The 25,105-nt window shown below is 57.1% G+C and overlaps 4 protein-coding genes and 1 long non-coding RNA gene across 10 annotated transcripts; 3 read left to right on the forward strand and 2 right to left on the reverse strand.

Moving 5' to 3' along the window:
* The first annotated feature begins 955 nt into the window (after positions 1-955).
* GLA (galactosidase alpha) lies at positions 956-7,011 on the forward strand. The gene is made up of 7 exons (XM_042807223.1): positions 956-1,151; positions 1,487-1,661; positions 1,879-2,056; positions 3,548-3,639; positions 4,556-4,717; positions 5,323-5,520; positions 5,736-7,011. The coding sequence occupies exons 1-7, from the start codon at positions 976-978 to the stop codon at positions 5,997-5,999; spliced, it is 1,245 nt and encodes a 414-aa protein (XP_042663157.1). The 5' UTR covers positions 956-975; the 3' UTR covers positions 6,000-7,011.
* Positions 7,012-8,348: 1,337 nt separating this feature from the next.
* Positions 8,349-10,952, reverse strand: RPL36A (ribosomal protein L36a). The gene is made up of 5 exons (XM_032996120.2): positions 10,811-10,952; positions 10,460-10,565; positions 10,195-10,262; positions 8,500-8,622; positions 8,349-8,415 (listed from the first exon to the last, which is right to left on the reverse strand). Exons 1-5 carry the CDS (start codon positions 10,811-10,813, stop codon positions 8,395-8,397), a joined length of 321 nt encoding a protein of 106 aa, XP_032852011.2. The 5' UTR covers positions 10,814-10,952; the 3' UTR covers positions 8,349-8,394.
* A 318-nt stretch (positions 10,953-11,270) lies between these two features.
* BTK (Bruton tyrosine kinase) lies at positions 11,271-23,275 on the forward strand. 6 transcript variants are annotated; one of them, XM_032996041.2, is made up of 20 exons: positions 11,271-11,448; positions 12,610-12,677; positions 14,597-14,779; positions 14,953-15,051; positions 15,316-15,381; positions 15,950-16,031; positions 17,582-17,710; positions 17,811-17,878; positions 18,407-18,588; positions 18,902-18,964; positions 19,228-19,282; positions 19,603-19,685; positions 19,796-19,923; positions 20,074-20,148; positions 20,491-20,662; positions 20,937-21,153; positions 21,810-21,874; positions 22,372-22,490; positions 22,623-22,780; positions 22,907-23,275. In XM_032996041.2, exons 3-20 carry the CDS (start codon positions 14,639-14,641, stop codon positions 22,976-22,978), a joined length of 1,974 nt encoding a protein of 657 aa, XP_032851932.1. In that variant the 5' UTR covers positions 11,271-11,448; positions 12,610-12,677; positions 14,597-14,638; the 3' UTR covers positions 22,979-23,275. The 6 variants fall into 6 exon arrangements, with proteins under 6 accessions (XP_032851932.1, XP_032851930.1, XP_032851931.1 ...); XM_032996038.2 differs by having other exon boundaries at positions 11,432-11,448; positions 14,463-14,779; XM_032996039.2 differs by lacking the exon at positions 12,610-12,677 and having other exon boundaries at positions 11,360-11,448; positions 14,463-14,779.
* Positions 15,201-21,698, reverse strand: LOC116962412. The gene is made up of 4 exons (XR_006166965.1): positions 21,551-21,698; positions 17,787-17,934; positions 16,845-17,038; positions 15,201-15,308 (listed from the first exon to the last, which is right to left on the reverse strand). It is a non-coding gene; the product is annotated as an uncharacterized LOC116962412 (long non-coding RNA).
* A 111-nt stretch (positions 23,276-23,386) lies between the features above and the next one.
* On the forward strand, positions 23,387-24,796 carry TIMM8A (translocase of inner mitochondrial membrane 8A). Its single transcript, XM_042807226.1, has 2 exons — positions 23,387-23,589; positions 23,952-24,796. Exons 1-2 carry the CDS (start codon positions 23,467-23,469, stop codon positions 24,111-24,113), a joined length of 285 nt encoding a protein of 94 aa, XP_042663160.1. The 5' UTR covers positions 23,387-23,466; the 3' UTR covers positions 24,114-24,796.
* Positions 24,797-25,105: the final 309 nt, after the last annotated feature.

A 25,105-nucleotide genomic window follows, 5' to 3' on the forward strand; every position in this document is an offset into this window, starting at 1 on the left:
AAGCAGGCAGAGCTGCAGCAAACAGCCTGGCCACACCTCACGCTCTGCATCAGCCTCTTGCCAGTGCTGGATCCAGCTCTGGGTTTCACTCTGATCCTTGGATCCTTGCAAGAGGAGAGCCAGGCTCTGCAGAGATCCCATTCCCCTTCCTTACCTCCCAACCTACAGTACCATAAAACACCCCGAGCTCGTGGCAGAGCCCCTGCCAGCTCCTCAGCACAGCTGAGGCACTTGAGAGCCCTGGGCTCCAAACACCCCATGCAGCCAGAACAGGCAGGCCACAAGACGCTCTCTTAAGAAACCAAACCCCTCCTTTCTCCATTGATGCTGGACAAGCTGTCAAGGTCAAGGAGCAGTAGTGCTAAAGGTAAAAGGCAAAGCAAAGAAGATGAACCTGGCGGGTGTCTCCGAGGAGTGAAGGAAGCCAAGTGAGTTAAGAGTGTAGTGGTGCCAGAGGATGAAAGAGAACAGAGAGAAGGTACTCTGAAGAGGAAGGTGCCATCAGAAGGTTCCTTGGGAACATGCTCCCAGGTTTTGAGGCAGGGCTGAAGACCAGAGCTAAAACGAAGCCCCAGGCCCCTGGGGCACAAACCCCCCTTCCCCAGGACCCTGTACTCGCACGGCCAGCACTGACACCACCGAGCACAAACCCACCACCCCTGTGCTCAGGCAGCCCCAACCCCCCGGGGCCGTTCAGGTACCCCTGAGCCGCCGCAGGACCGGGCCCAGCAGCGAGGAGGAGGCTCCGGCACAGGCTCAGGGCGGGCTCGGTGCGGCGGCCGGGGAAGGCCAGCGGGCACCGACCGCCCCGCTCCGAGCCCCGGCCCCGCCGCCATCCGCCCGCTCGCCTCGCTCTCGCGACCGCCCGGAGAGAGGGCGGGCCGCGCTGAGCCCCGCTACCTGGGATTGGCGGAGGCGTGGCGGGCGCCGCGAGGCGATTGGTGGGTCGGGCAGCCCGTCGGCTCGGCGGCAAGCATGGCGGCGGCGGCGGCGGCGGCGGGGCGGTGGTTGCTCCGCTGGGCCGTGGCCGTGGCGGCGGCGGCGCTGGCACTGGACAACGGGCTGGCGCGGACGCCGCCGATGGGCTGGCTGCACTGGGAGCGCTTCCTCTGCGCCACCGACTGCGCCACCGACCCGCGTCGCTGTGTCAGGTACCGCGGGCGGGCGGCCGTGCCCCGGGAGCGGAGCGGAGCGGGGCGGGGGGTGCCGGCCCCGGGGCGGCCCAGCGCACCGGTTCCGGGGGTGTCGGGGCCGGGGGCGGCTGGCCCGCTGCGGTGCTTTGCGACCTTGGCAACTGGCAACTGGCGTGTCTTCCCCGCGGCGGGGCCGAGAGCGGGGCCGGGGCCTTCCCCGCACTCCTCGGCTCACGGCCAGGCCAGCCCCTCGGCGGAGGAGCCGCAGGCCGGCCGCGCTGTTGCTAGAAATTGAATAGAAAACAGAAATTCTCCTCTTTCCTCCCTGGTCGTGCCGCCTCGCCCGCGTCCAGCGAGTGGCTCTTTGTGGAGATGGCTGACGTGATGGCCGCCGAGGGCTGGCGGGACGTGGGCTACGAGTTCGTCTGCATCGACGACTGCTGGATGGCCCCGACGCGAGATGAAGACGGCAGGCTCCAGGCGGACCCAAAACGCTTCCCCGGCGGGATCCGCAAGCTGGCTGACTACGTGAGTGCCGCCGGCCACGGCTGCGACAGCAGCCGGTGACCCGACCAGCCGCTGCGCTGGGAGCGGGGGACGAGGGGGAATGCTGGCCGGGGAACGGCCGTGTAGCTGCTGAGCTAAGGCCCTGCCTGCCAGAGTGGGGCTTTGCTTCCCTTTATAGCCCAGCTCTGCTATTTCACAGCTGCCCCATCCCCTGTTCTCGTTCTGTCTGCAAGCGCAGGTCCACTCCAAGGGGCTGAAGCTGGGAATCTACAGCGATGTTGGGAACAAGACGTGTGCTGGCTTCCCTGGCAGTTACAACCACTACGACCTGGATGCCCAAACGTTTGCCTCGTGGGGTGTGGACCTGCTGAAGTTTGATGGTTGCAACTCTGGCACGCTGGAGCTGCTGGCGGAAGGTAAGCGTGGGCTTGAGGCAGGACTGCGCCATGGGGCAGTAATACTCTGCAGGCAGCAGCAATTTTAGGCCCAGGGTGGGCTCCAGGGAGTTGCTTTTCCCTAAGCATACTCATTTAAGGGATTTGCTTACAAAAGCAGGTATGAGACTCTGTTCCCAAGCCCAAGGCAGTGAGTGTTGTTGGCCCAAGTGTTTTTTACCTGTTCAGCCTCCTGGAGCTTTCACTGGTGTGCACAGCTTGAAAAAGCAGCTTTTTCATGCCAGAGACCGTATCACGCTGAGCACAGAAACATCGACTGTGTACTTTGGGGGCCCTCTGTGCAGACTGCTGTCTCAGCTCTTAGCACAGCACAGTCTTTGCCCTTCTGCAGTGCCTTTACTGTAGAACTCAAAGCATTTCTCACACTTAACCTGTAATCCCTTTGGTGAGGCTATGTCAACATGGATCAGCTTGAAGCTAGAGCAGCTTGTGTCAGCTATAAAAGGGGCAGTTATCAAGGCTTTTAACAAAAAAAAATGAAGGGAATTCTGGCATGAAAATCCTACTGGGGTTTTAATTTTAAAGCATGCCAGTGTAAATCCCAGTTCAGAACTTATTTGCACACAGGCTGGTAATTCAGTGGCTGAAAGCTCTGTAGCTCACCATGCCGAGGGGGCTTGGCTACAGACCCTCCGCAAGTACAAGCGAATCCCACTGCCACAGGAGCAGATCTGTGGGAAGAAGGTGGTTTTCTCTTGACTGGGCTCTTGCTTGCTGGCCCAGTCAGCACCATGGTGTTTGGCAGCAGGAATCCTGCACTCACTCCTGGCTCTGCCTGGCAGGGAGAACCTGCCCAAGGGAGAATCCTGTTGAAGCCTGTTGGTGGGGCATATGACAGCTGCCACAGCCAGGAGTACAGTTCAGCACTGTAAGTGACAGCTGAGCTGAAGGTTCTTGTTGGATTATATGTGTAACCCAGATACAATCCACTTGTATTGAACCAGTTCCAGGGGAGAGCAAACTTTTAGTTCCCTCTCTGCTGATGAAAAGGGATTTAACAGGCCTGTCTGGGGATGAGAACAGGAAAAAACTGCTTTTGCATTCCTGCCCAGTCCATATGGTACAAATGCCTCATCAGAATACATTCCTGCAACATTACCCAGCTTGATAGCTGCCACCTTGTATTTCTCAAGTATCTAGAGGAAAAAATGCCATACTGGAAAATGGCATCCTCTTTCCATGGTTGTATGTACAAAGGGATTAGCAGTCTTGGAGCAATAAGCCTGCCTGTGACCTGTAGCAAAGCTGTGGAGAAGCTCACCTGTCCTCGGGAGGCAGGAGACTGGCTGCAGACTATAAGCTCCCCTGTCCTCCCTGTGCTGTTTCAGCCACAATAATGTGTTCAGCCTTGATTTTGCAAGAGCTGAACTGAAACCTGAACCTGTGACATTGGACTAGTTCCTCTGTTTAACCAAGGAGATTGTGTAACCTCTGTCTGTCCTCTTCCTTTAGGTTACAGGCGCATGTCTCTGGCCCTGAACAAGACTGGAAGGAGCATTGTGTACTCTTGTGAGTGGCCTTTCTACTTGAGGCCCATGCAGCAGGTAAGGAGTGTTTCTTAAGGCTTATGGGGCTGAAAGTGGGAAGAACAGAAAAGCATTAAGGCTACAGAATAGCCACCCAAAAAACTTTCTGCTGTCTGGTCTGACAGAGAACGAGACTGTAAGGTGAAGGAAAACTACTTTTTTCCTCTAGAGCCCTGAGGTATACCTGAGGTGAGTCATTACTCTGCTGAAAAGAATTCAGTAGGATGCTGCAGCATGAAGACACAGCCCAGCTGGAGCATGGCAGAGAACACAGCAGCATCTGTCTGCTGTTTCCAAGGAGCCAAGCAACAAAACATTGGCAATGTGCATACACAGCTAGCGGATAGCTCGGTGTTATTCCTCCTGGACACAGAGTGCTGCAGACTCAGCCTTACAGTCACCTCTAGGGACCAGGAGAGAGAATTTAGAAGACAGCCTGTTTAATAGGAATTCTCCATATTGTTTACTGACAAATTTCTGCCAGCCAGGGTTCATGAACAACGTGTTGCTTTCCACCCATAGCTGGCTTCCCCTGTGCCACCAGGATGGTGCCATTCCTTCACACTAGGAGTTAAATACATTAGTCACCAAAGGGTGTAAACCCAAGAAATACCAGTAATTACTGGGATGTCACAGTTTAATCCCACTGGCCCTGTCACACCTTCAATAAAATAGCACTCAGAGGAATTTTCTAACACAGCTAGGTGGCCACAACTGTTCTCCTAAGGGAAGCAATAGTGTCTGGAACGTGGTAAACGAGTTATTGGGCACAAGACATCCTAGGGAGCTAACATGCACTAGATCATCCAGATAGCTGGTGGTGGAAGGTGTTACCATAGTTCTCCCCCAGATTATCACTGATCCAGTCTAGCCATGTGTACGGTTGTCTTGTACAGCCAAGCTCTCTGGCTAATGACACTCATTGTTTTGGCAGCCCAATTACACGGAGATCAAACAATACTGCAATCACTGGAGGAACTTTTTTGATGTCTATGATTCCTGGAGCAGTGTCAAGAGTATCTTGGACTGGACAGCACTTCACCAGGACAGCATTGTCAAGATAGCTGGCCCGGGGGGCTGGAATGATCCTGACATGGCAAGTAGAGCAATGACCACCCTCCCTGCAGCACCAGCAAAAAAATCCTTTCCTCTGCTGTAGGCTCAGAAGGATGGGAAAGGAGAGAATCAGGGGAGAAACATTGAGGGGAAGGGCTCTGATGGGGTCTTAGGATCAGGAACTTGCTGAGAGGATCCCTGGCTGGAAAGGGAAAGAGAACTACAGCTACAGACACTGCCGAGGAAATCTGTATAATGCAGCATACAAGCAGTGCCAGTTCCGAACACAGGTGTGGCAGTGGGAGTCAGCCTCCAAAGTGCTGATCTCCCACCCAAGGAAAATCCCTTTTTTTCCTTGCAATGGTGCCAGCATTGCAAGGAAGGAATAGCTGCATCTGCAAGCAGATTCTTAAACGCTGCCTAGCCAGTTAAGGATCCTTCTTTACCTCCACCAATTGTTCATCCTAAATTGCCACACTAGTCATGCCTTGCCTTTCCCAACCAGCTGGTCCTGCTGCTGGTGCTCAGCCTATCTAACCAGTCCCCAAATAGGGGTCCCACCCTCAGCATCCTGTCATTTACCCATGCTCAGGTTGGTGGCCCAGTTTCTCCTCAGCAGGCAGCATTACTGTTTTCTTGTCACAGCTGGTGATTGGAAACTTTGGGCTGAGCTGGGACCAGGCGGTGACTCAGATGGCAATGTGGGCTATTATGGCAGCTCCCCTCTTCATGTCCAACGACCTGCGGCACATTAGTCCTGAGGCCAAGTGGCTGCTCCAGAACAAAGAGGTGATCGCCATCAACCAGGATCCGCTGGGCAAGCAGGGATACCAAATCACCAAGGTACAGCAGGACCGGGCTGGGGGTGCGCGGGGCACAGGCAGCCAGTCTCCTCAACAGGGGACACTGGGAACACGTGGGGTATAGAGGAGTGCTCGGGGTTTGGGAACGGGAACCCAGTGAGCCCACGTGCTCCTGAAGCCTGCTCAGACAGGCATGAAGAACATCAGTCCTGCCTCCCCTAACATAAGCCCTGGGTTGATTTATCTCTTTGGCAGGACAAGAACTTTGAGCTGTGGGAGCGGCCCCTGTCTGGCCGAGCCTACGCCGTGGCAGTGCTGAACCAACAGGAGATTGGGGGACCCCAGAACTTCACCTTCTCCCTCACCTTCCTTGGCAACGGGCTAGCCTGCAACCCAGCGTGCTCTGTCCAGCAGGTCCTGCCAGCCAGCAGGGACTGGGGGGTTTACAGCTGGGTCTCTTCCCTGAGCGTGGAGGTGAACCCAACAGGCACCGTGCTGCTGAAAGTAGTGGCACTATAGGAGGCACAAAGACAACTTTTTTGTAACTGTCTAAACTTCTTGTCACAAGAAGCCTGTCTCCTTCCTCCAAGTGGGGTGCCTTCATTTACTCCTCAGGCATTCACTACTCAAGTGCTTCTACATGGACTTTGAACTTTCAGCCTTCAGTAAGAAATACCCATCACTCCAACACCAAGAGATAACAGAGAAAGGGGTGCTGCTCTTCTGTTTACCCTTATCTCTGGCATCTTACTGAACTCCTTATCCATGGGGCTGTAAAGCCCCTCCAGGGCAGCAACTCCTGTTAATGCCCACTGCCACTACCAACCAAAGAAATGCAGAGGATACACACAGCATCTTACAGCTCTCCTTGAGCATTTTGAGGACAAGAGGGAAACAGTGGCTGCCTCGCTTTTGCTCTTCCAGGCTGGGTCATACAGTCCAAGAACAAGAAAAGCTGCTCCCACCCCCACAGAAGAAACCCAGCACTCTCTTCAGAGCATGGACATCTTCTTCCACCTTCTGACAACTCAGGGACTGCACTTCTTAGCAACTGCTTTCTTGACAGCTGCCTGTTTAGTGTGATGAAGTATCATGCCTTAGGACTCAGCTTTTGAGGGCTCCTCCTTACCCCAGGAGTGTTCCTCTCACCAGTGGCTGTCACTTCCCTTCAGATGACCAGTTCCCTCTCTGCCCTTCGTGGGACCGCTGGGGCCCCTGCTCAATGAGCTGCCTTCCAAAATACCTCTGTGCTTGCTTTTCACTGCTGGCAGTAGCCTTTAAGCTGGGTAACACGGGTCCTTCCGAGGCAGGAGATGGATACTTAATTGCTTATGCAACCATCTTGTACAAGTATGTTCTCTTCTGACTACTATGCAATCAAGATATCTTGATTTGTTCTTATTTCTGTGATTAAGCACTTTGATTAAAATGTCCCTTAAAAAGGCTTTTTCTTAGTTTCACTGTACAAGAGTACAGCACAGTATCTGAAATTAAATCAGATTTTAGAAAACAGGCCAGTCTGTTCCAGCCACTAAGTTCTTGTGAAATTTGTCACAGTTACTACAAACAGTGCTCAGTAAAGCTGACACAATGCAGCCATACAACGCATCTCACAAGCAGAGGCCGAAGTCACTGCTGCTAGCAGCTTAAGCAGGAGTTTGAAAATGCTCATCACATCTACCAGTACAGAATAAACAAAATTCTGTTACAGTTCAGTGAGCACTCTTGGTCCCTGCAAAGGTGCAAAAAGGCATTTCTTCATCTTACGGCTCTTATTTCCACTACAGGAAAGTTACTCTTGAAGAGCTCCACAGTGTGTTCCCAGCAGCCGCTGGCAGTGGTTTTCCTACTCACAGGCAGGATCCTGACAAAGCCCAGGGTAGGCCATCCTGTAATGTACCACGCTCTCAGTAGTTGCCCATCAGTCACATCTGAAACTTCAGTGCCATGCTTGGGCTTTTAAGGAGAATTCTGAGGTGCCAACAGCAGCCAGACACAGGAGGCAGGCAGCCAAGTCCTGGCACGCCATCGCTTTCGGTGTGGCAGCACGCAGCTGGAGGAACCACGGGTGCGAAGCTGTCCCTGCCCCATCTCGGCAACTGTTAACACCCACAGCGACCGCACACGGACCACAGCCCAGCTGCAGCACAGAGCTGCTGCTTAATGGGGCAGGAGACGCTTTATCAGATGGAAGCCCCTGGCACGAAACCCACCCACTAGCTGCTCCAGGGCCTTTGCTCACACGGTACCCTCAGGGCAGTACAACTGTTCCCTGTTTGTAAAGAGGGGCCTACAGCCAAGTGTGGGGGCTCTCTGGATTATTCTGGTCCCTACTGTGTTGACACTGTTGCTGGGTACAAGGGATCTTACCTGCCTCTCCTCTTGGGCAAGGGCTCAGAGAGGGAAAAAGGCCTACTGGGGCAGCTCTGCTGCTTTTTTTTTTCCAATCACTACTTCATCTACCAACAGTTCAAATTCACCACAGCGTTCCTGAAATGGAACTGCTATAACTGAGACATGAACAGTTTTAAATGAAAGAAGCTGCAGAGGTTTAGAGGAGGCCCTTTTGAGGACAGCCTTCTACCGCAGCTCATAAACAAGCCTGGAGAAAAGCAGCACCATAGTGTTCATGCAGAGAAGGCACTGGTGCAAAAATCCATCAGAGCCTCAGGCTCCACATACATTCTATGCACCTCTTTGTAAGACAGTAAGGAGATCCCAGCCATCAGCAGGGTTTTTTTTCAAAAGCCTTCGGATTACAAACTGTTCGCTTACTAAGCAGCTTTGCAAGCAGCACCTTCCTGTTGGGTCAATGTACTTGCAAGTCCCACCCCACCAAGAGAAGATACATTAAAAACAAGCAACAGATCACTTCCAAATACTTTAATATGGTCCATAAGGAGTAAGATGGAGCTTAAAACTGGATCACCTGGCCCTGTAAGAAGGAAGAGACAAAGCAAATTTATTCACCATTGAATGCTGACACCCTTTCTCAGCTACTCACTGTACAGAAACCTACCTTTCTCTTCTTGTCTCCTCCCAGTTCAAAGTGCTTGCACCTCTTAATCGCCAGCATCCTCTTGGACCTGCAGTTGGGCTCCACGCACTCCAGCCTCAGCACAATCTTCTTAGTGGTCTTAGCCTGGGAAGAGAGGAGCAGAGCATATAACTGAACAAGATGTCCACAAGCAGACAAATTGCCACTTTCAGGAAAAGCTTGTTATCTTTAATCCTGAAGATTCAGCAGCTTGTTCTCAAAGTGTAAAGAAAAAGACTACCAGCACAGTTAGGGTCCCTCCATTAAAACCAAGAAGGCACCTTAAGGACCAGTACAGGAGTATAGTGGATCTGTGCCTTCACAATAAAGGACACTGGCAAAAGCACCAGTGAGTCAGGGCTGGTCCCCTGCAGAGATCAGCCATGCTGGGAGAAAGTCTGTGCACCCAGAAAGAGGCACTTCTGCAGTGTGGGAAAACAGACTGACAGTGCTCAAGAGAAGTTCAGCAGGAAGCCAGGCAGAAGAAACACCTGAAAGCAACACGACTGACAGACTTTCCCCAGAAAGAGCAGCAACACAACATGCTCAATGCAGACCTGCAACTACTAAGAAGTTAAAACGAAACCCAAAAGACTACAGACAGAAGAGTCCAAAGCTGCAAGGCTATGCAGCTGGACAGAGCTGTAACCACCCGTTTTAAGCCTCAGTCAATCATCCATATATAATGCTGACTAGGAAGGAACAGGAACGAGGACGGCAATGTACAGGTGGAGTGCGAAACTGCAAAAGCAGCACAGTTGCTTTGTGTACCCTGCTTGCAGGAACATTTTCTGCAGTCTCCCCAGTTCCTGGCAGAAAGTCAATTTGAAAAACTGCTGCCTCATTTTTTTCCTTCTTGCTGAAGACTTCCTGAATGCCTCCAGCAGAACACCAGGGCTTTCCAGCAACAAACCAAGTAGCTCTGTAAGTGTAACTAAACAGTTCACACAAAAACTATAATCAATCAGCCCATTGCATTTTGCTTCCCTGCTGCAAATACCACAGATTTTTCCCCCCACCCCAACTCTTTGGCAGGAGGTACAGAGACACAGAAGGAAAACACATTGCACTACTGCAGTTCCAGGTACCCACACTGAAAAGGAAGGATGACAGCAGCAGGTTTCTGCAACTCATCTGTAGCAGAATGCACTGCTGCCCTTCCACTGCTGCTTTGAGACTCTCAGGAAAGGCCTAATGCAGCAGGTCTCATTTACTGGCTCAGTGATACGGGTTTCCCTGGAGAGAGCAGACTGCAAGAAAACAATGTTGTGTTCTGTGGTACCCCCAGGAGGTGCACATTTCGCTTCTATCATACCCCTGGCAGTCAAGACAGCCTCACTATGCAGACTGCCTCACAAACCCAGCAAAAAGTTTCAGTGATAAACTACTGACACTTCAAGAACATAAGGAAAGCAAGCAGCAGGCTCCCTTGCCCTTTGCTGTACTCTTCGCCTTTGGCAAGCAACGAAGAAAACACTCCTTTCATTGAAAGGATCACTTACAACAGGGAAGATGAGCAGATGTGGATGGGGAACGTACACTCCCCGGAGAGCACTACCAGCACAGAGCTGCCTAACACAGCTCAAGCACAGGACCAGTGTGAGGCTGGAGTGTCCCTCCTCAGCTGGGCACATGGATCGCCAAGTTTCAGGTCCAACTTCCAGGAGCAGCACTCACCTTCTTACGGAAGATGGGCTTTGTCTGGCCCCCATAGCCACTCTGCTTCCTGTCGTAGCGTCTTTTTCCTACAGGACGAAACAGCTCTGTTTAGGCAGCAACTCCAGACGCGCTGCAGGCACAACCAGCGCTCTGACCAAACCCCAGCCTGCAGCTGTGCAACCCGTCAGCAGCAATCCCCCCTTCTCCCGCGGCCCACAACCACCCCCCGGGCTCCACGCATCTCCCCCCAGGCCACCCCCCCCCCGAGCGCACCCGCCCTCACCCTGGGCGTAGAGCGAGTCCTTCCCCTTCTTGTACTGGGTGACTTTGTGCGGCTGGTGCTTGCCGCACTTCTTGCAATAGGTCCGGCGGGTTTTCGGGACGTTCACCTGGAGAAGGACGGAGAAGTAGGTCAGCACGACCAGGAACCGCGGGGGGAAGCTGGAAGGCCGCCGCGCTCCGGGGCTCCCCCTGTCCCGGCGCCGCCGAACGCAACCCGCCCGCCCTTCCCCTCGGGGCGGCCCTACGGCCTCGCCCCGGCCACCGGTCAAGCACCCAGCGCAGCGGGCGGAGCGAGCCGCCGCCAGGGCGGATGGCGCCGGATGGAGCCGGGCCGCGGGCCGCCGGCACCCACCATCTTCCCGGCTGAGGCCCGAAGAGGAGGAGCGTCCCGGAAGAGGAAGCAGCTCGGAGCAGCGAGACCATAGAGAGGAGGGGCTGCAGCGCCCCCTCTGGCTGGGAGGAGAGCCGGGCGGGGGACGCGTGGGGAGCGGGTGCAGGACGTGAGGTGCGGGGGAGTGGGGGTGCGGGGGTAGGCGGCCGGGGGAGTGACTAGGGTGGGGGGGCTGTGGGATGGGGGGGTCTGGGGCGGGGGGGAGCGGGGACAGGCAGCCAGCAGGGACATGGCGGGACCCCCGCCCGCCCCGCATCCCGGCCCCGGGTCCCCACGTCGCGGGCCCGCGCCCTACGCTGCCGTGTCCGGGCTTCCCGTCCCCGGCCAGAGCCCCGGCCAGCACCGCGGAGATGGCCCGACTGCCTCCATGAGGAAACACAGCTGCTGCTTTTGAGTCAGAAACTAAAAAGAAAAAAAAAAAAAAAAAAAAAAAAGGGGAACCGAAAGGGTGGGGTTGGCCGGCCCCATCCTTCCTCACTGCGTGGCCGACCCGCCGTGCCTCCCCGCTGCCATCGGCCACCCCGGGCTGGGCCGCTCGGCGCAGGGCGCAGCGGGCGCAGGGGGATCCTGGCTGGCCGGAGCGGGGGTGAGAGGGCTCGGTGAGTGCGGCGGGGCACGGAGGGCCCAGGGGAGCCGAGCCCCGGCACCGTGTGGTGCGGGAAGAGGCGCGGTTGGGAACACGAGGGTGGCGGTGCCCTGGGTGCTGGCGTGGACCCGTAAGCGTCACTGCGGTGGAGCCGTGGCAGCGGGAGGCTCCGTGCAGTGCCTGCTCGTGGCCTCGCACCTCTGCTCGCCGCCTCGGCGGGAGCGGGAAAGCCATCGCGGGTGCGGGGCCGTGTGCTGTCCGGCTGCGAGCGAGCCAGGCCGGGAAGGCTCAGCCTCATCCTGCAGCCCGGGCAGCGCTGGTGTGTGAGCGGGGCTGGGACAGCTGCCGCGGGGCCACGGTGCCAGGGGCTGCGGCAGAGCAGGGCTGTGGGGCGGCGCGTGGTGCCAGGGACCCCCGGGCTGCGCGGGAGCGGGAGGGCAGGGGGGTGGGTGAGTGCCAGGGACCCCGGCGGGGCTCCAGAGCAGGGGGTCGGGGTGCTGCCAGTGCCTTTGACCTCACCTTGCTTGTGCTTTTTGCAGTGGGTACTGGTGGGGTGCAGCTCTGTATGTTCCCGAGTCTCTCCCGTGCGGGAGATTCTCTGTCCCTCCCACCCTTCATTTCTGTCACCCTCCAGGCTGCATCTGAAACGGGGGCTGTGGAGTTTGTCTTTCCCAGACACCCTGTAGCTCTTCTCACTTGCCCTGAGTGTGCCAGTCCCCCTCTAGCCCCCCTGAAATCAGCCAGCAGTGGCTGGCAGGCTCGGCTCCTTAGCAGGACACAGGCAGGGGCCAGGGAGCCTGTCTGCAGGGAGGTGGCCCTGGGACCATGGTGGGGCACAGCATCCGGTAGCACTGGGCCAGTGGTGTGTGCCGAGCCCGGCGGTGGTGTCAGAGCACGCTTGGCTGAGGTGTGACAGTGGCAGGAAGTCACATTAGCTGAGGGGACACACACGGGACGTGCTTCCACCCACCCACTTACCACCTCTGCTGTCGCAGCATGGCAACGATGGCTGGCTGCAGAGGTGAGTCCCGTGGGGCACCCACTGCCCCAAAGGGCAGACAGGGACAGAGCAAGGATGGTGGCAGTGCTGGGGAGAGGGAGGTTGTGCCATGCTGGGGCAGAACAGCCCTCTGAGACGCTCATCATCCTTTCCTCTCTGGCGGCACTGTCCCAGGGGACACGGTGAAGACGTGTCCCATCTGCCCGACACTGCGGGCAGTGACCCAGCTGCTGCGACTCAAGGTAAAGTTTCTGGGGACTCGGCGCTGCTGTCAGGATGGGCTGGAGCCCGGGGCTGCTCTGCTCAGCCCCTGTGTCTGGGGGGTGGGGGACAATGAGAGCCCTCCTGCTCTTGGGATACAGGACCAGCAGCCGCATTTTATAGCTGGGGAAACTGAGGCATGGGGCTACAGAGTGATGCTGGGGTCACTCCAGGCTCGCCCACCACCCCACCAGCAATTTGGATCAGTAGCCACCCCAGCCACTTGCCCTGTCCCCAGCAGGGACCCCAGTTCCCTCCTCCCCAGGCCTCCACCAGCAAGTGGGGGCTGCTGTTTTTTCTAAAAGGCTCTGACAACTCATTTTCTTTTTTTTTTTTTTTTTTTTTTTTAAAACCACCCAAACAAGCTGGAAAGACCTGAGCCATGAAAGCCGCAAGGGGAAGGAAGGGGGGGACCCTGGGAACGGGGAACCCTGCTTGTGTCCAGCCTCTCTGGCTATAGCTGCCGCAGTGGGGCAGGGTCAGGACTGCAGCAGCAGGATCTGTGCTGGGAGGGTCTGGGCATTGCCAGAGGGTGGGGGGGACGCCCTTGCTCCAGCCCCTGGGCTGAGGCATGCCCTGGAGAGAGGCACAGCGGGTGGGACCAGCTCCTCGCATCCTTGGTCTCCACCTGGTCCCTGTCACAAGTGAGCCAATACCTGCCTCCTTCTCTGGCCCACTTCTAAGCCTCTCCCGGTGGAGAAGGGGTGTGGGCAGCAAGGGAGGGAAACAGCTTCTCCTGGGTTGGTCTCCAAAGCTGTGTTTGTAGGAGAAAAAAAGGGAACAAGGTGGAGGTGAAGGGGGAGCAAGGCATGTAGGTGGTTGGGGCAGGAGACATGGAGGAGGGCTCCAGGGGACCGCAGTTCTGCAGTGGCTCCACATAACTCATCAGCTCCCTGTTAGGTCCAGGCTGGAGTCGGGTGTTGGTTACAGCCCTCAGAGGAGGAGAAGCCTACGGCTCAAGCTGCACAGCTCTGTGGGGTGCTGGAGCTGTCTGGGTGTCACAGCGCCCGGGTGTAGCATGGAGGGGCAGAGGGCGAGATGGATGGGCTGCTCCAAGAGATGGGCCTGGGTGAAATTCCAGCCCCTTGAAGGCAGGGCAGCAATGGGATGTGGGGCTCTCATCTGAGCCCTTTCCTGCCCAGAGCATCCCTGGAGAGGCTCAAGAGGAGAGCTCTGCTGAGGAAGGCTTGGCTAACCCCTCTGGTTGCTGGCTGGAGTCAGCCCTTCAAGCCTGGCCTCCAGCAAGCACTGCTCACACGGGGGGAAAGGGGGTTGAGCATCGTCCCGGCACTCCTGGAGGCTCCATGGCTGCAGAGGGGAAGGATGACTTTAGGGCTACTCCATGCTCTCAGCAGCCTGGCTCTGCAGCTGTTTGGGGCCAGCACCCACCCATGACTTTTTATGGACTGGCCTCACACGGCCGTCCCTTACACACTGCCAAATCAGCACGTCCCCGGCACAATCGGCGGTGCGGCAGGAGGAAATGGCCCACACAAACAGACACACATGATGTTGGAGAGGAGGAGGGAGCCTGTTGGGTGTCGCTGCTCAGGCTCTGCACTCCACCCCAGGGCTACACTTCTCACAACCTCCCCAGCTCCCTCCCTCTCCAGCCGTCTGCGTCTGTCTGTCCGTCTGCACGCCCGGCAGTAGCCAAAGCCAGCTGGGTGGTGGCTTGGTCCGCAGCCTGGTGTCAGAGAGAGGACAGAAGAGGGAGAGATCACATTGCAAATACCCCACACTGACCTGCCTGCACATCTCTGCAGCTGATTCCCCCCGTGGGGGTCCCAGCACCCGCTGGCTGCCCCTCAGGCAGCAGGGAGAGGGCTCCTGAGCAAGGTCCAGTGGTGGGCAGGTTTTCGGCTGAACGAGCGCTGTGTCGGTGGTGTCCTGCTCACAGCAACCCGGCGAGCAGAGCGTGGAGGAGGCTGGGGGGGCCGACATGGCCAGTGTCATCCTGGAGAGCATCTTCTTGAAGCGCTCGCAGCAGAAGAAGAAAACGTCTCCCCTCAACTTCAAGAAGCGCCTGTTCCTGTTGACGGAGAGCAAGCTGTCCTACTACGAGTACGACTTTGAGCGGGGGGTGAGTTGGCAGCCCTGGGGCCACAGGGACTGTGCCATGGCAGTGCCCATGGGTCACAAGTTATCCCTCGCCAGCACCCAGCCCAAGGGGTGGTTGGATGGGGACGATGGTTGGCTTGAGTCTCCCCAGGTCTCCCCCTTGGTGATCGTTCGAACCAACCCCATCTCTTGCAGCGCCGGGGCAGTAAGAAGGGCTCAGTGGACATTGAGAAGATCACCTGTGTGGAGACAGTGGTGCCCGAAAACAACCCTCCCCCTGAGCGGCAGGTCCCGGTGAGGAAGGTCCCAGGGTCCCCACTTGTGTCCCCCTGTCCCCTCACTGGGAAAGCAGGGAGAGTTACCCTGTCCTGTGGGGGTGGGAATGGGGGGCAGCCCTGCTTGCCGTGGGGGGCTCTGCACCCACAGCACTTACCATGCCAAGGGTCCAGCATGATGCAGGGCAGGGGGAGCAGGGGGATGCCAAAGGCTGTGGGTCCCAGGGAAGATGCCAGCAGCTGAGCAGCAGGATACCAGCGTCCATCTCTGCCTCTCTTCCAGAGGAAAGGAGAGGATTACAACATGGAGCAAATTTCCATTATCGAACGGTTCCCCTACCCCTTCCAGGTGAGTCCTCACTGCAACCCCTTTGCCTCTCTGCTCTGCCCGGCTGCAGGGTGCTGGGGGGGGGTGCCTGGGGGACCCTGGGGGCCAAACGCGGCATGGCTGCCCCAGTGCCAGGTGTCACTCAGCTGTTTGGGGATGCCCTGCTGCTGTCTGCGCTGTGTGGGGCAGGCAGGTGAGCACCCCAAGGAATTGTGCAGCTCTATTTAAGGGGGCTGCTTAGATAAAAACTTGCTTCTCAGCTCTGTCCTGCCCCTTTTTGTCCCCTGGCTGATGCTGGAGCGATACTGGCGGCCAGTTGCCCACTCAGCCCCCAACCCAGCTGCCTGCCCCTGCTGGCACCCAGCGCGGCCCCAGGCACACTGAAAGTCAGAGAAGGAAGTGCAAAGTCTCAGGGGAGGGGGCTTATTTATAACCGCTCCGTCATGGTCCCGCGAGCACCGCGTGGGGCCAGCACACGCTGGCACGGCTTGTGCTCTGCGCTGGCTGCTCGGGGTGGCCGCAAGCCTCGGCTGCCCCTGTGCTCCCCGGGAGACACCCAGCTGGGGCGCTGAGGCGTGTGGTCCTGCAGGTGGTATATGACGAAGGGCCCCTCTACGTCTTCTCCCCAACGGAGGAGTTGCGCAAACGCTGGATCCATCAGCTGAAGAGTGGTGAGTTTGGGGGGCTCTGCGGCTCCCTCGCAAAGCAAACACAAACAATTAGCTGTCCCTGTGGCACAGCCCAGAGCGCCGCGTTTTTGGGGGCTTGCTATTTTGTGGTTACATTATCCCATGCTTATGGAAGAGTGAGCGCTGATCAGAAACTTCTCCCGTGACAAGTGCACTTGTAAGGCCCTGCACGCTACCTGACATCCCTGAGCTGACACCAGATGCTGCTGCCTGGGGAAGGTGGACGCTCACCTCTGTCACTCTGACTTCTGCAGCTCCACAGCCACCTCAGATGAGGCTTCTTGTCCCCTTGCAAGCCTGCTCCAAATTAGCTCAAGCAGGCTTAGAAGTTACTGAGGACAAGAGGAAATAGCAGATGTGGCCACACAGCTGTACTGGCATGGAAGGCGAGGGTAGGGCCCCCAGTGCTTTAAGAAATGGGGACAAAAAGCCTGCTGGAAGCCAGGGGCATCTCTCCCAACCCACCCTGAGCCTCACTCTGCGCTGCTGTGCTAACACTCAGCTGCATGGGTGCTGCCTCCTCGAGCTGCGAGCGCGTTGCAGCAGCACTGCACGGAGGGGCTCTAGTGCTTGCAGTCAGCCAAAATCTGCTGGAGCTGCCCATATGTGTCTCTTGGTGCATGTCTATCTTTCTGTGGCTTTGTGCGGGTGGTGTGAGATTAGCTGCTTAAATTGACACAGGGAAGTTTGCCCGAGCGAGGCGGAAGCAGAGCAGGCTGATAACAGGGAAGTCGGTTATTTCACGAGAGCCCTGCTGCTCTGTGCCGGCAGGCAGCCAGCCCTCTCCCCACTTACTTGCTACGGGAGGGGGATTGCTGTGGTGGCTGAAGCCAGTGTAAAATCCACAGGGAAAAGGGGAGAGCAAACGCTGGCCTTTTGCTGCCGAGATGCTGTCATTCTGCCCCACCAGAGAAGGGGCTCTGCACCCTACGGAGCTGCTGTGGGCCAGCACTGCGCTGCGGTGGTGCACATCCAGTTGTCCCTCTAGCCTGGGGAGAAGTATGAGGAAGCTGGTCAGCACCTGCCTGGCAAGAGTAAGGCAGCAAGGGAAGTCTCTCCCAGCAAGGGAAGTCTCTGAGCAGGCAGGGGATGGTGGCACTGCCCTGCTCTCCCCGTGGTCAAGACAGGCACAGCACTGGCCTCCTTCCACACTTCTGAAAAAAAGGGTTCAAAAGACCTGCGAACCGTCAGCAGCCCGGGGCGTGCTGGCCATTTTGGCTGGCAGGAGGGCTGATCACAGCAGGACTTGTCCCTCCAAGCACGCTTGTGTGCCTTTGCAGAGCCTCTGAAGAGCTTTGATCAAATCTGAGAGGAAAGGCCTAGCCTTCCCCGAGCTAGGGGGTTGGTGGCACATAGCCACAGCACCGGAACACAAGTGATGAGCTGAAAGAAACTGGAGCAGCAAGGCCACATGTGATTGTGTATCAGTAGCACAGTGGGGCTGATCATCTGTGTTCAGGGAGCAGAAAGCATTCCACAGCGAGCTGGGGACACAGCCCTGGGTCACACACATCTCCCCTCCTCTGCTACAGTGATCCGGTACAACAGTGACCTGGTACAGAAGTATCACCCCTGTTTCTGGATCGACGGCCAGTACCTGTGCTGCTCCCAGACAGCCAAGAACGCCATGGGCTGCCAGATCCTGGAGAGCAGGAATGGCAGTAAGACACTGGGCACCCTCCCCTTGCCCCAGCCCCTGGGGGCTCCTGCAGCACAATGCCAGGGATCTCTTCTCACCTTAGTCCCTTTTTTCTTCTGAAGGTTTAAAAGTTGGGCGGTCACATCGCAAAACGAAGAAGCCTCTTCCCCCTACTCCTGAGGAGGACCAGGTAGGGGCCAGCATCAGCATGTGGGTTTGCTCCAAGGTGTTTAAGGAAAGGTCTACCTGGGAAAAGCCAACACGTTCAATGACTGACAGGGCATTGCTCAGAGACGTACAGGCCAGGGCTCTGCTCTGGAGAGGGATGTCAAGATGGTGCCCTAAAGGAGAAGGAGCTTGAACCAGTGGCTGGAGCCCAAAGGCCTGGAGAAAAGTCAAATGATCTCACCCCTGAGGTTCCCCAGGGGGGTCTGGGAAGATAGAGGTGGCCTGATAATAGGGTGGAGGAGTCATGGGTTAAGCCAAAACATAGAGAGAAAACAATATATTGTGAGGACAGGTCTCTGAGGAGGAAATATTAGAATAAAAAGCACTGTGGGGGGAGATTGGTTGGGTGGAGATACATGTAGGAGCTGAGACAAACGCTGCACTGACCTGGCCTGAGCCCACCACCCTGCCAGGCCTGGGGAGGGTCTTGCCTGTGAAACCGTGTCTGCCAGCCTCACTGTGTCCCATGCTCTCCCTCACTCTGGGGAAGATGGTGATGAAGCCCCTGCCTCCTGAGCCAGCCCCCAGCGCAGCAGGTGAGATGAAGAAGGTGGTGGCCCTCTACAACTACCTGCCGATGAACGCGCAGGACCTGCAACTGCAGAAGGGCGAGGAGTACTTCATCCTGGAGGAAAGCCACCTGCCCTGGTGGAAAGCCCGTGACAAGAACGGGTAAGAGCTCCCACTGCCCGTGGCACTCCCCCTGCCAGCGGTGTCTTCTCCTGGTGCCAAGACACTAGTGGGCAAACAAAATTCTTCAGCACCGTGGGGGTTAGGCTGGGCCGCCTGCCTGCGGGCTCCCGTGCGGGATGGCACATGAAGAGGGTGGGGGGAAGACTGTGGTATCGGCCCTCCCCAAGCATGAATCCAAATGGGTTTGCCTCTGGGGGTTTTAAGCCCACTTCTACTCAGCCTTGCAGGACAGGAATGTGCTTTCCCCTTGGCCTCCCCCATCAGTGTGTGACCAGCCCCTTTTCTCTTGCAGGAGGGAAGGATACATCCCCAGCAACTATGTCACTGAAACCAGAAATTCCCTGGAGATCTTTGAGTGAGTAAGAGAAGGTGCAGGGACGTGGCAAGTTGCACTTGGTTGGAGACTTTTTACCTTCACTTCTGTTAAGCTACGCAGCCTGTGAGCCCATCCTGGTGGGGTTGCTCTCCCTGTTGCACATGCTTCAAGAGCTTCCAGCCCCGTGACAGCCGTCTCTGCCGTGCTCCCTGCACCGCCTGTCCTGGCCGAGCCAGGGTCAGACCAGGCTGGGGACACCAGTGGCTGCGGTGATCTCCCTGATGGCTGTGTCCCTGTTGCAGGTGGTACTCAAAGAATATCACTCGGAGCCAAGCGGAACAACTGCTGAAACAGGAGGTAAGTGTCGATTCCAGAGGCTGGGTCCTTTCTATGCACCAGGCCTCTGTGGGCTGCTGTTACGTTGTGTCCAGCTTGGGACCAACCCTAGCTTGTTCTAGGAGGGAAGTGTTGGCCCAGGAACCATCTCTACCCCAGCGTGACCTCCTCCTGGGAGGCACTTCACGAGGTGGTCCCCCAGGCAGGGACTGGAAGTAGGACTCCTCTGACTTATTGCATCCTCTCCAGCCATGCTGGGATCTTCACTCACTTTTAAGTCTTGCCTGTTGCAGTCATGCCTCCCCACAGCCACCCCGCCCTCCCTCCTCTGTCTGTTTTAGGGTAAGGAAGGGGGCTTCATAGTCCGAGACTCCACCAGCAAGACAGGGAAATACACTGTCTCCGTCTATGCCAAGTCCTCCGTGTAAGTGGATCTAAAGAACAGCTTGTTCCTACCTCAGAGGGCCCCTCCAGGCACCCCTCACCCTCTGCCTGTGCTCCCCGTGCTGCTGACCCCACATAATGTCTCTACAGAGACCCCCAAGGCATGATCCGCCATTACGTTGTATGCTGCACCCCCCAGAATCAGTATTACCTGGCAGAAAAGCACTTGTTCAACACCATCCCGGAGCTCATCACGTACCATCAGCACAACTCTGCCGGTCAGTGCTTGGGGGGCACAGTGATGCCAACAGTGTTTTTACTGATACCACAGTACCCTCACTTTCCTGCACTGAAGGCAGGAAGCTTGTGTTCCCCACTGGAACGTGGCGGATAAGCGTGGTGTGGCAGTCTACCTTGTTGTGTTTCAGGGCTCATATCCAGACTGAAGTACCCCGTGTCTCAACACCAGAAAAGTGCTCCTTCCACAGCTGGCCTCGGTTATGGTAAGCTGGCCTGGGCTACCTCGTGGTTCCCTGGTTGCAGGGCCTGTCTCTACCAGCAGTGACTTTCCAGGGCTGGGATCCTGGCTGTCCATGGCAGCAGGGCTCACAGCCTTCCCAGGAATCCCAGCACTCACTGGTGACAGTACTGACCAAGAGATGCCACAAGCTACTTTGCTCCCCATCTCCTGAAGGAACAGGTCTTGGATTTCACCGATTTTTGGGGATGTTTTTTCAGGCAGCGCGTGCTCATGAGCTCTTCTTGGGCTTGCTAGGTGAGATGACTAGGAGCACCCTGCAAGAAGGTCACCTGCACCCACATTACACTTGCGCTCTCTGTCCTAGGGTCGTGGGAGATTGACCCAAAGGATCTGACCTTCCTGAAGGAACTGGGGACAGGGCAATTTGGCGTGGTGAAGTACGGGAAATGGAGAGGCCAGTACAACGTTGCTATCAAGATGATCAGGGAGGGCTCCATGTCAGAGGATGAGTTTATCAATGAAGCCAAAGTCATGATGTAAGTGGTGAGCAGCCTGCAGGTCAGTGCTGGGTATGCTTTGCCAGAATGGCTGCGCTCCTGGGTGGTGTGGAGGGACAGTCTCAGGCAGCCTCACACTCTGCAAAATGCATCCGGGAACCTACTGCCCTGGTGCTGATTCCCCAGTGAACTTTTCCACCATCAGCTGGGCAAGGAGCATCTTCCCTTCCCAAACTGTCTTTATTCACAGATGCTTCTTTTGCTGCTAGGCCCTCTTGGATGCTCAGAATTGCCCTTCTTGTCCCTAACACAGGAACCTGTCTCATGAGAAGCTGGTGCAGCTCTACGGGGTCTGCACCAAGCAGCGTCCCATCTTCATCATCACCGAGTACATGGCCAACGGCTGTCTCCTGAACTTCCTGAGAGAAACTCGGCGGCGGTTCCAGCCTGCCGAGCTGCTGGAGATGTGCAAGGATGTCTGTGAAGCTATGGAGTACCTGGAATCCAAGCAGTTCCTGCACCGAGACCTGGTAGGACTGTGGCTGAAGGACACATTTCCAGCTCAGCGACAGTTACAGCATGTCCCAGACAGGGTCCAGCTCGTTCATCAACATGAGAGGCAGCTCTGCAGACTTCTCTGCAGAGCATCCCTCTAAGCTTCCCTGCCCACCTGAGCATGGGTGGGATGCTCTGAAGTCACTGCTCTGCAGCCAGTTAGCAGAGATTGCAGAAAGGGCAGAACTAGTTAGTTTTATAGGGGATGGGAAATGCATTTGTGGCTAGGGCAGGGTTTGCGTTAGGCAGCACAGGCAGAATCACTGGCTCAGGCATGAAAAGGGACCTCCCAACCCCCATGAGAAGCTGAGCCTGCAGTTTGTCAGGCCTTGGGCTGGCACTGTCAGCTTGCAGTCCTGCTAGGTGCCGTACCTGATCTCCTCCTGGTGCTGCTCTGTTCAAGCAAAATCCCACCAGGGAAGTCACCCCTCCATAGATAAACAGGATGCCTGGAGGCTTCTCTTGCTATCTTTGCAGAGGACTTTGTAGCTTGCCCCAATCCAGGTGAACCTGCAGGACAAAGAGGCAAAGCGTTAAGTGGGTGGGGGGTGGGATGAAATTTCAGATGGTACAGGGGGATGGGAGAGGCAAGAGCAGGTAGGAGTGACAGCCTCCATCTCTCCATCCACAGGCCGCTCGCAACTGTTTGGTGAACGACCAAGGAATTGTGAAAGTATCAGATTTTGGCCTTTCAAGGTCTGGTAGATTCATCTGTGTCACCTTCCTGTCTCAATCCCCCATTTCCTCCTTCAGTCTCTTCCACACTTTAGTCTTCCTCCCTACCTTCCTCCAGCTCTGTTTTTCCTCCATCTTCACCTGTCTTTCTGCTTTATCTATCTGGCTCAACCTTCTGCCTCTCCACTTTCCACCATCCCTTTCTTACTTCCCCCATCCCTTTTCCCCCTCTCTTTGCTGCTTCCTTCCCCCACCTCTAGTATCCTGGCTGCAGCTCTCTCTCCACATCCCATTTTTGCTATGCTTCTATGTCACCCTATCCCTTCCCCAATCTTGACTAACATATACTTGTTTGCAAAGGGACATTTCTGCCTGTTGGAAGGCAGAAAATTCTGCCATGCGGAGTGCAACCTCTGGTCAGCCTGAGAGCTGTTGATTCCTTTTGGGTTTGATCAGTTGCATGGGGGAGTGAAATGTGAAATCTAAGACAGGCACCATGATCTGTTTATCTGCTGCAGGTACGTTCTAGATGATGAGTATACAAGCTCTATGGGGTCAAAGTTTCCAGTGCGGTGGTCCCCGCCTGAAGTGCTTCTGTACAGCAAGTTCAGCAGCAAGTCTGACGTCTGGGCTTTTGGTAAGAGCATGGCATTAATGGCCTTGAGGTTGGGAAGAGAGGGTTCCACAACCACAGCGATCTCTTCTGCAAACCACCTTCCGGCACGGGTGCTCCTGTGCCATGAACGGTCCCTGCCGTTTCCTGTAACAGGCGTTCTGATGTGGGAAGTTTACTCTCTGGGAAAGATGCCTTACGAGAGGTTTAATAACAGCGAGACAACAGAGCACATCATCCAAGGCCTGCGCCTGTACCGGCCGCAGCAGGCCTCAGAGCGGGTCTACGCCATCATGTACAGCTGCTGGCATGAGGTAAGTTGCTCTCACCGTCAGTGACCACCCCCAGCTGCCCGGGGGGGGCTGACACAGCTCTGGGGGGGTGCCAGGAGCAGCAGGGGGCTGTCAGGCTCCAGCCCGGTCCCTCCTCTCGCACGGCAGAAGGCCGAGGAGCGCCCCACCTTCACCACGCTGCTGGGCAGCATCCTGGACATCACGGACGAGGAGCCCTGACCAGCTGCCCCCTGCCCGGTGCTGGTACTGGGGGGCTGGTGCTGCCTCCCCGCCCGCTGGGACCAGACACGCCAGACGGTACCTCTGCTCCGCTGTCACGGACTCGCCACTGGCCGCCCCTTGGGCGAGCAGGGGCCTGAGGGGCCGCCACCGGCAGGACCCCTTCCAGCCGAGGACTGAGGCGAGGCCCTTGGCGGCCAGCCCCGGTGCCAACCAGCCCCGGTGCCAACCAGCCCCGCTCAGGCCGCGCGGGCGGCGGCTGGCCGGTCCTTCGCGCAATAAACGGTTCCGAACGCCGACGGTTCCCCCCGGCTGCCGCCGCTCACCGGCACCGCGGCGCGGCAGGTCCGCCCCGCCGGCAGGGGGCGCGCGGCGGGGGCGGGCGGAGCATGCGCTGTGCGGGCGGAAGGGGCGGGCGCGGCGGCGGCGGCGGCGGCGGCGGCACGTGAAGGTCGCGGCGCGGCGGGAGCGGCGCTGCCGGTACCGGGATGGACGCGCCGACCGCCGCCGGGCTGGGCGGAGCCGACCCGCAGCTCCAGCGCTTCATCGAGGTGGAGACGCAGAAGCAGCGCTTCCAGCAGCTGGTGCACCAGATGACCGAGCTCTGCTGGGTACGGGCGGCCCGCGAGCGGCGGGAGGGGCCGCCGGCTCCGGTCACTGGGGAGGCGGGTTGGGGCGCCGCGCTGACCATTGCTCCCCCACCCCCCGGGGGGGAGGCGGGAGATGGGGACAAAACGGAGCCGTCGTGGGAGCACTCCCAGCTCCGGTGAGCACGAGTGGGGCTCTCGGGGAACGGGAGGGCGACGAGAAGAGCCCTGCGTGGGGGTGGGCGAGATGCGGCCGAGAGGATGACGGTCCCGAGGGGGGGATGGAGAAGCCCAGGACCCACGGCCCCGGTGTGGGTGGGGGGGTGTGGGTGGGGGGGTCGGGTCATGGTGTCCCCGGGACCAACGGGTCCCCCCGCTGTGCGCAGGAGAAGTGCATGGACAAGCCGGGTCCGAAGCTGGACAGCCGGGCCGAGACGTGCTTCGTGAACTGCGTGGAACGCTTCATCGACACCAGCCAGTTTATCCTGAACCGGCTGGAGCAGACGCAGAAGTCCAAGTCGGCTTTCTCAGAGAGCCTGTCTGACTGAGCGGGACCCGTGCCCCGGGGGACGCCAGCCAGCCCCCACCAGGCCAGGCCCAACACCGCGCCGGCTCCTCATCACTCTGCTGCCCGAATGAGCCACGGTCAGCTCTGGGGTTTAGGATTTAATTAAATGCCAGTCTTGGGGAAGTTGCAGCCAGATGAGAGCCCACGACAGAGGCACAGTCGCTCTGCCTTGGGGTGATGTGCTGCTCCTGGCCCTGCGGGCCAGTTGCCATCTGTGTCCTGGGACTCCAGGGCTACCGATGCTACGCAGGGAGCGTTTGGAACGCACACGCTCAGCTGAACGGAGGGGTGGTGGTGGTGCTCGCATCAGGGGGTGCTCCCGGCGCTGATGTGAATCTCGGCTCTGGGCAAGGCCAGCCTGCGACCGCTGCCTGAAATGCTGCTGCACAAAACGAACCCTCCTGGGTAGATGCTAGCAAGCCCTGCAGGCACCATCACGATGCAGTCCGGTGCAGGTACCCTTAGCGAGAAGAGGTTCTGAGCACAGTGATCATCCCAGGCAGTGTCACTACTGAAAAATACTTTGAGGCCTCCCTAGATAAATCATTCATGTGGCCAAGTGACAAATTTTCAAATTGCGGCACAACTCTGTCAATACTGACTTGCTCCATTAACTGCTTTCCCCTGGTCAATGTAATAAATATTAACTGGGTCAATTTTTAACACGATATTCTCCTTTGTTCAGGTAGATGGCCACTGAGAATTGAAAATCTGGCCACCTTGTCATTCCCCCTCCTTCCCAGTGATCCTGTTTATTGCAAAATTAGTAGGGAGAGAGCATAATTGTCTTCTGGCTAGAAGGTCTGCTCTGAATTCCGATTTGTTGCTCAATTAATTTGGTACCATGAATCAAACTTGTTTCCGTATGAGGCTGTGGCCTTTCCTTCTCTTCCCCAAAGGGTTAATAGCTCCTGCTGTTCTGCAAAGGAGCAGTTTCTTTAGAGAGACTAAATGCAGGAAGTAAGTAACCAG

Source organism: Tyto alba, unplaced genomic scaffold (assembly GCF_018691265.1).
Source record: "Tyto alba isolate M040663 unplaced genomic scaffold, T.alba_DEE_v4.0 Super-Scaffold_5, whole genome shotgun sequence".
NCBI classification, from domain to species: Eukaryota; Metazoa; Chordata; class Aves; order Strigiformes; family Tytonidae; genus Tyto; species Tyto alba.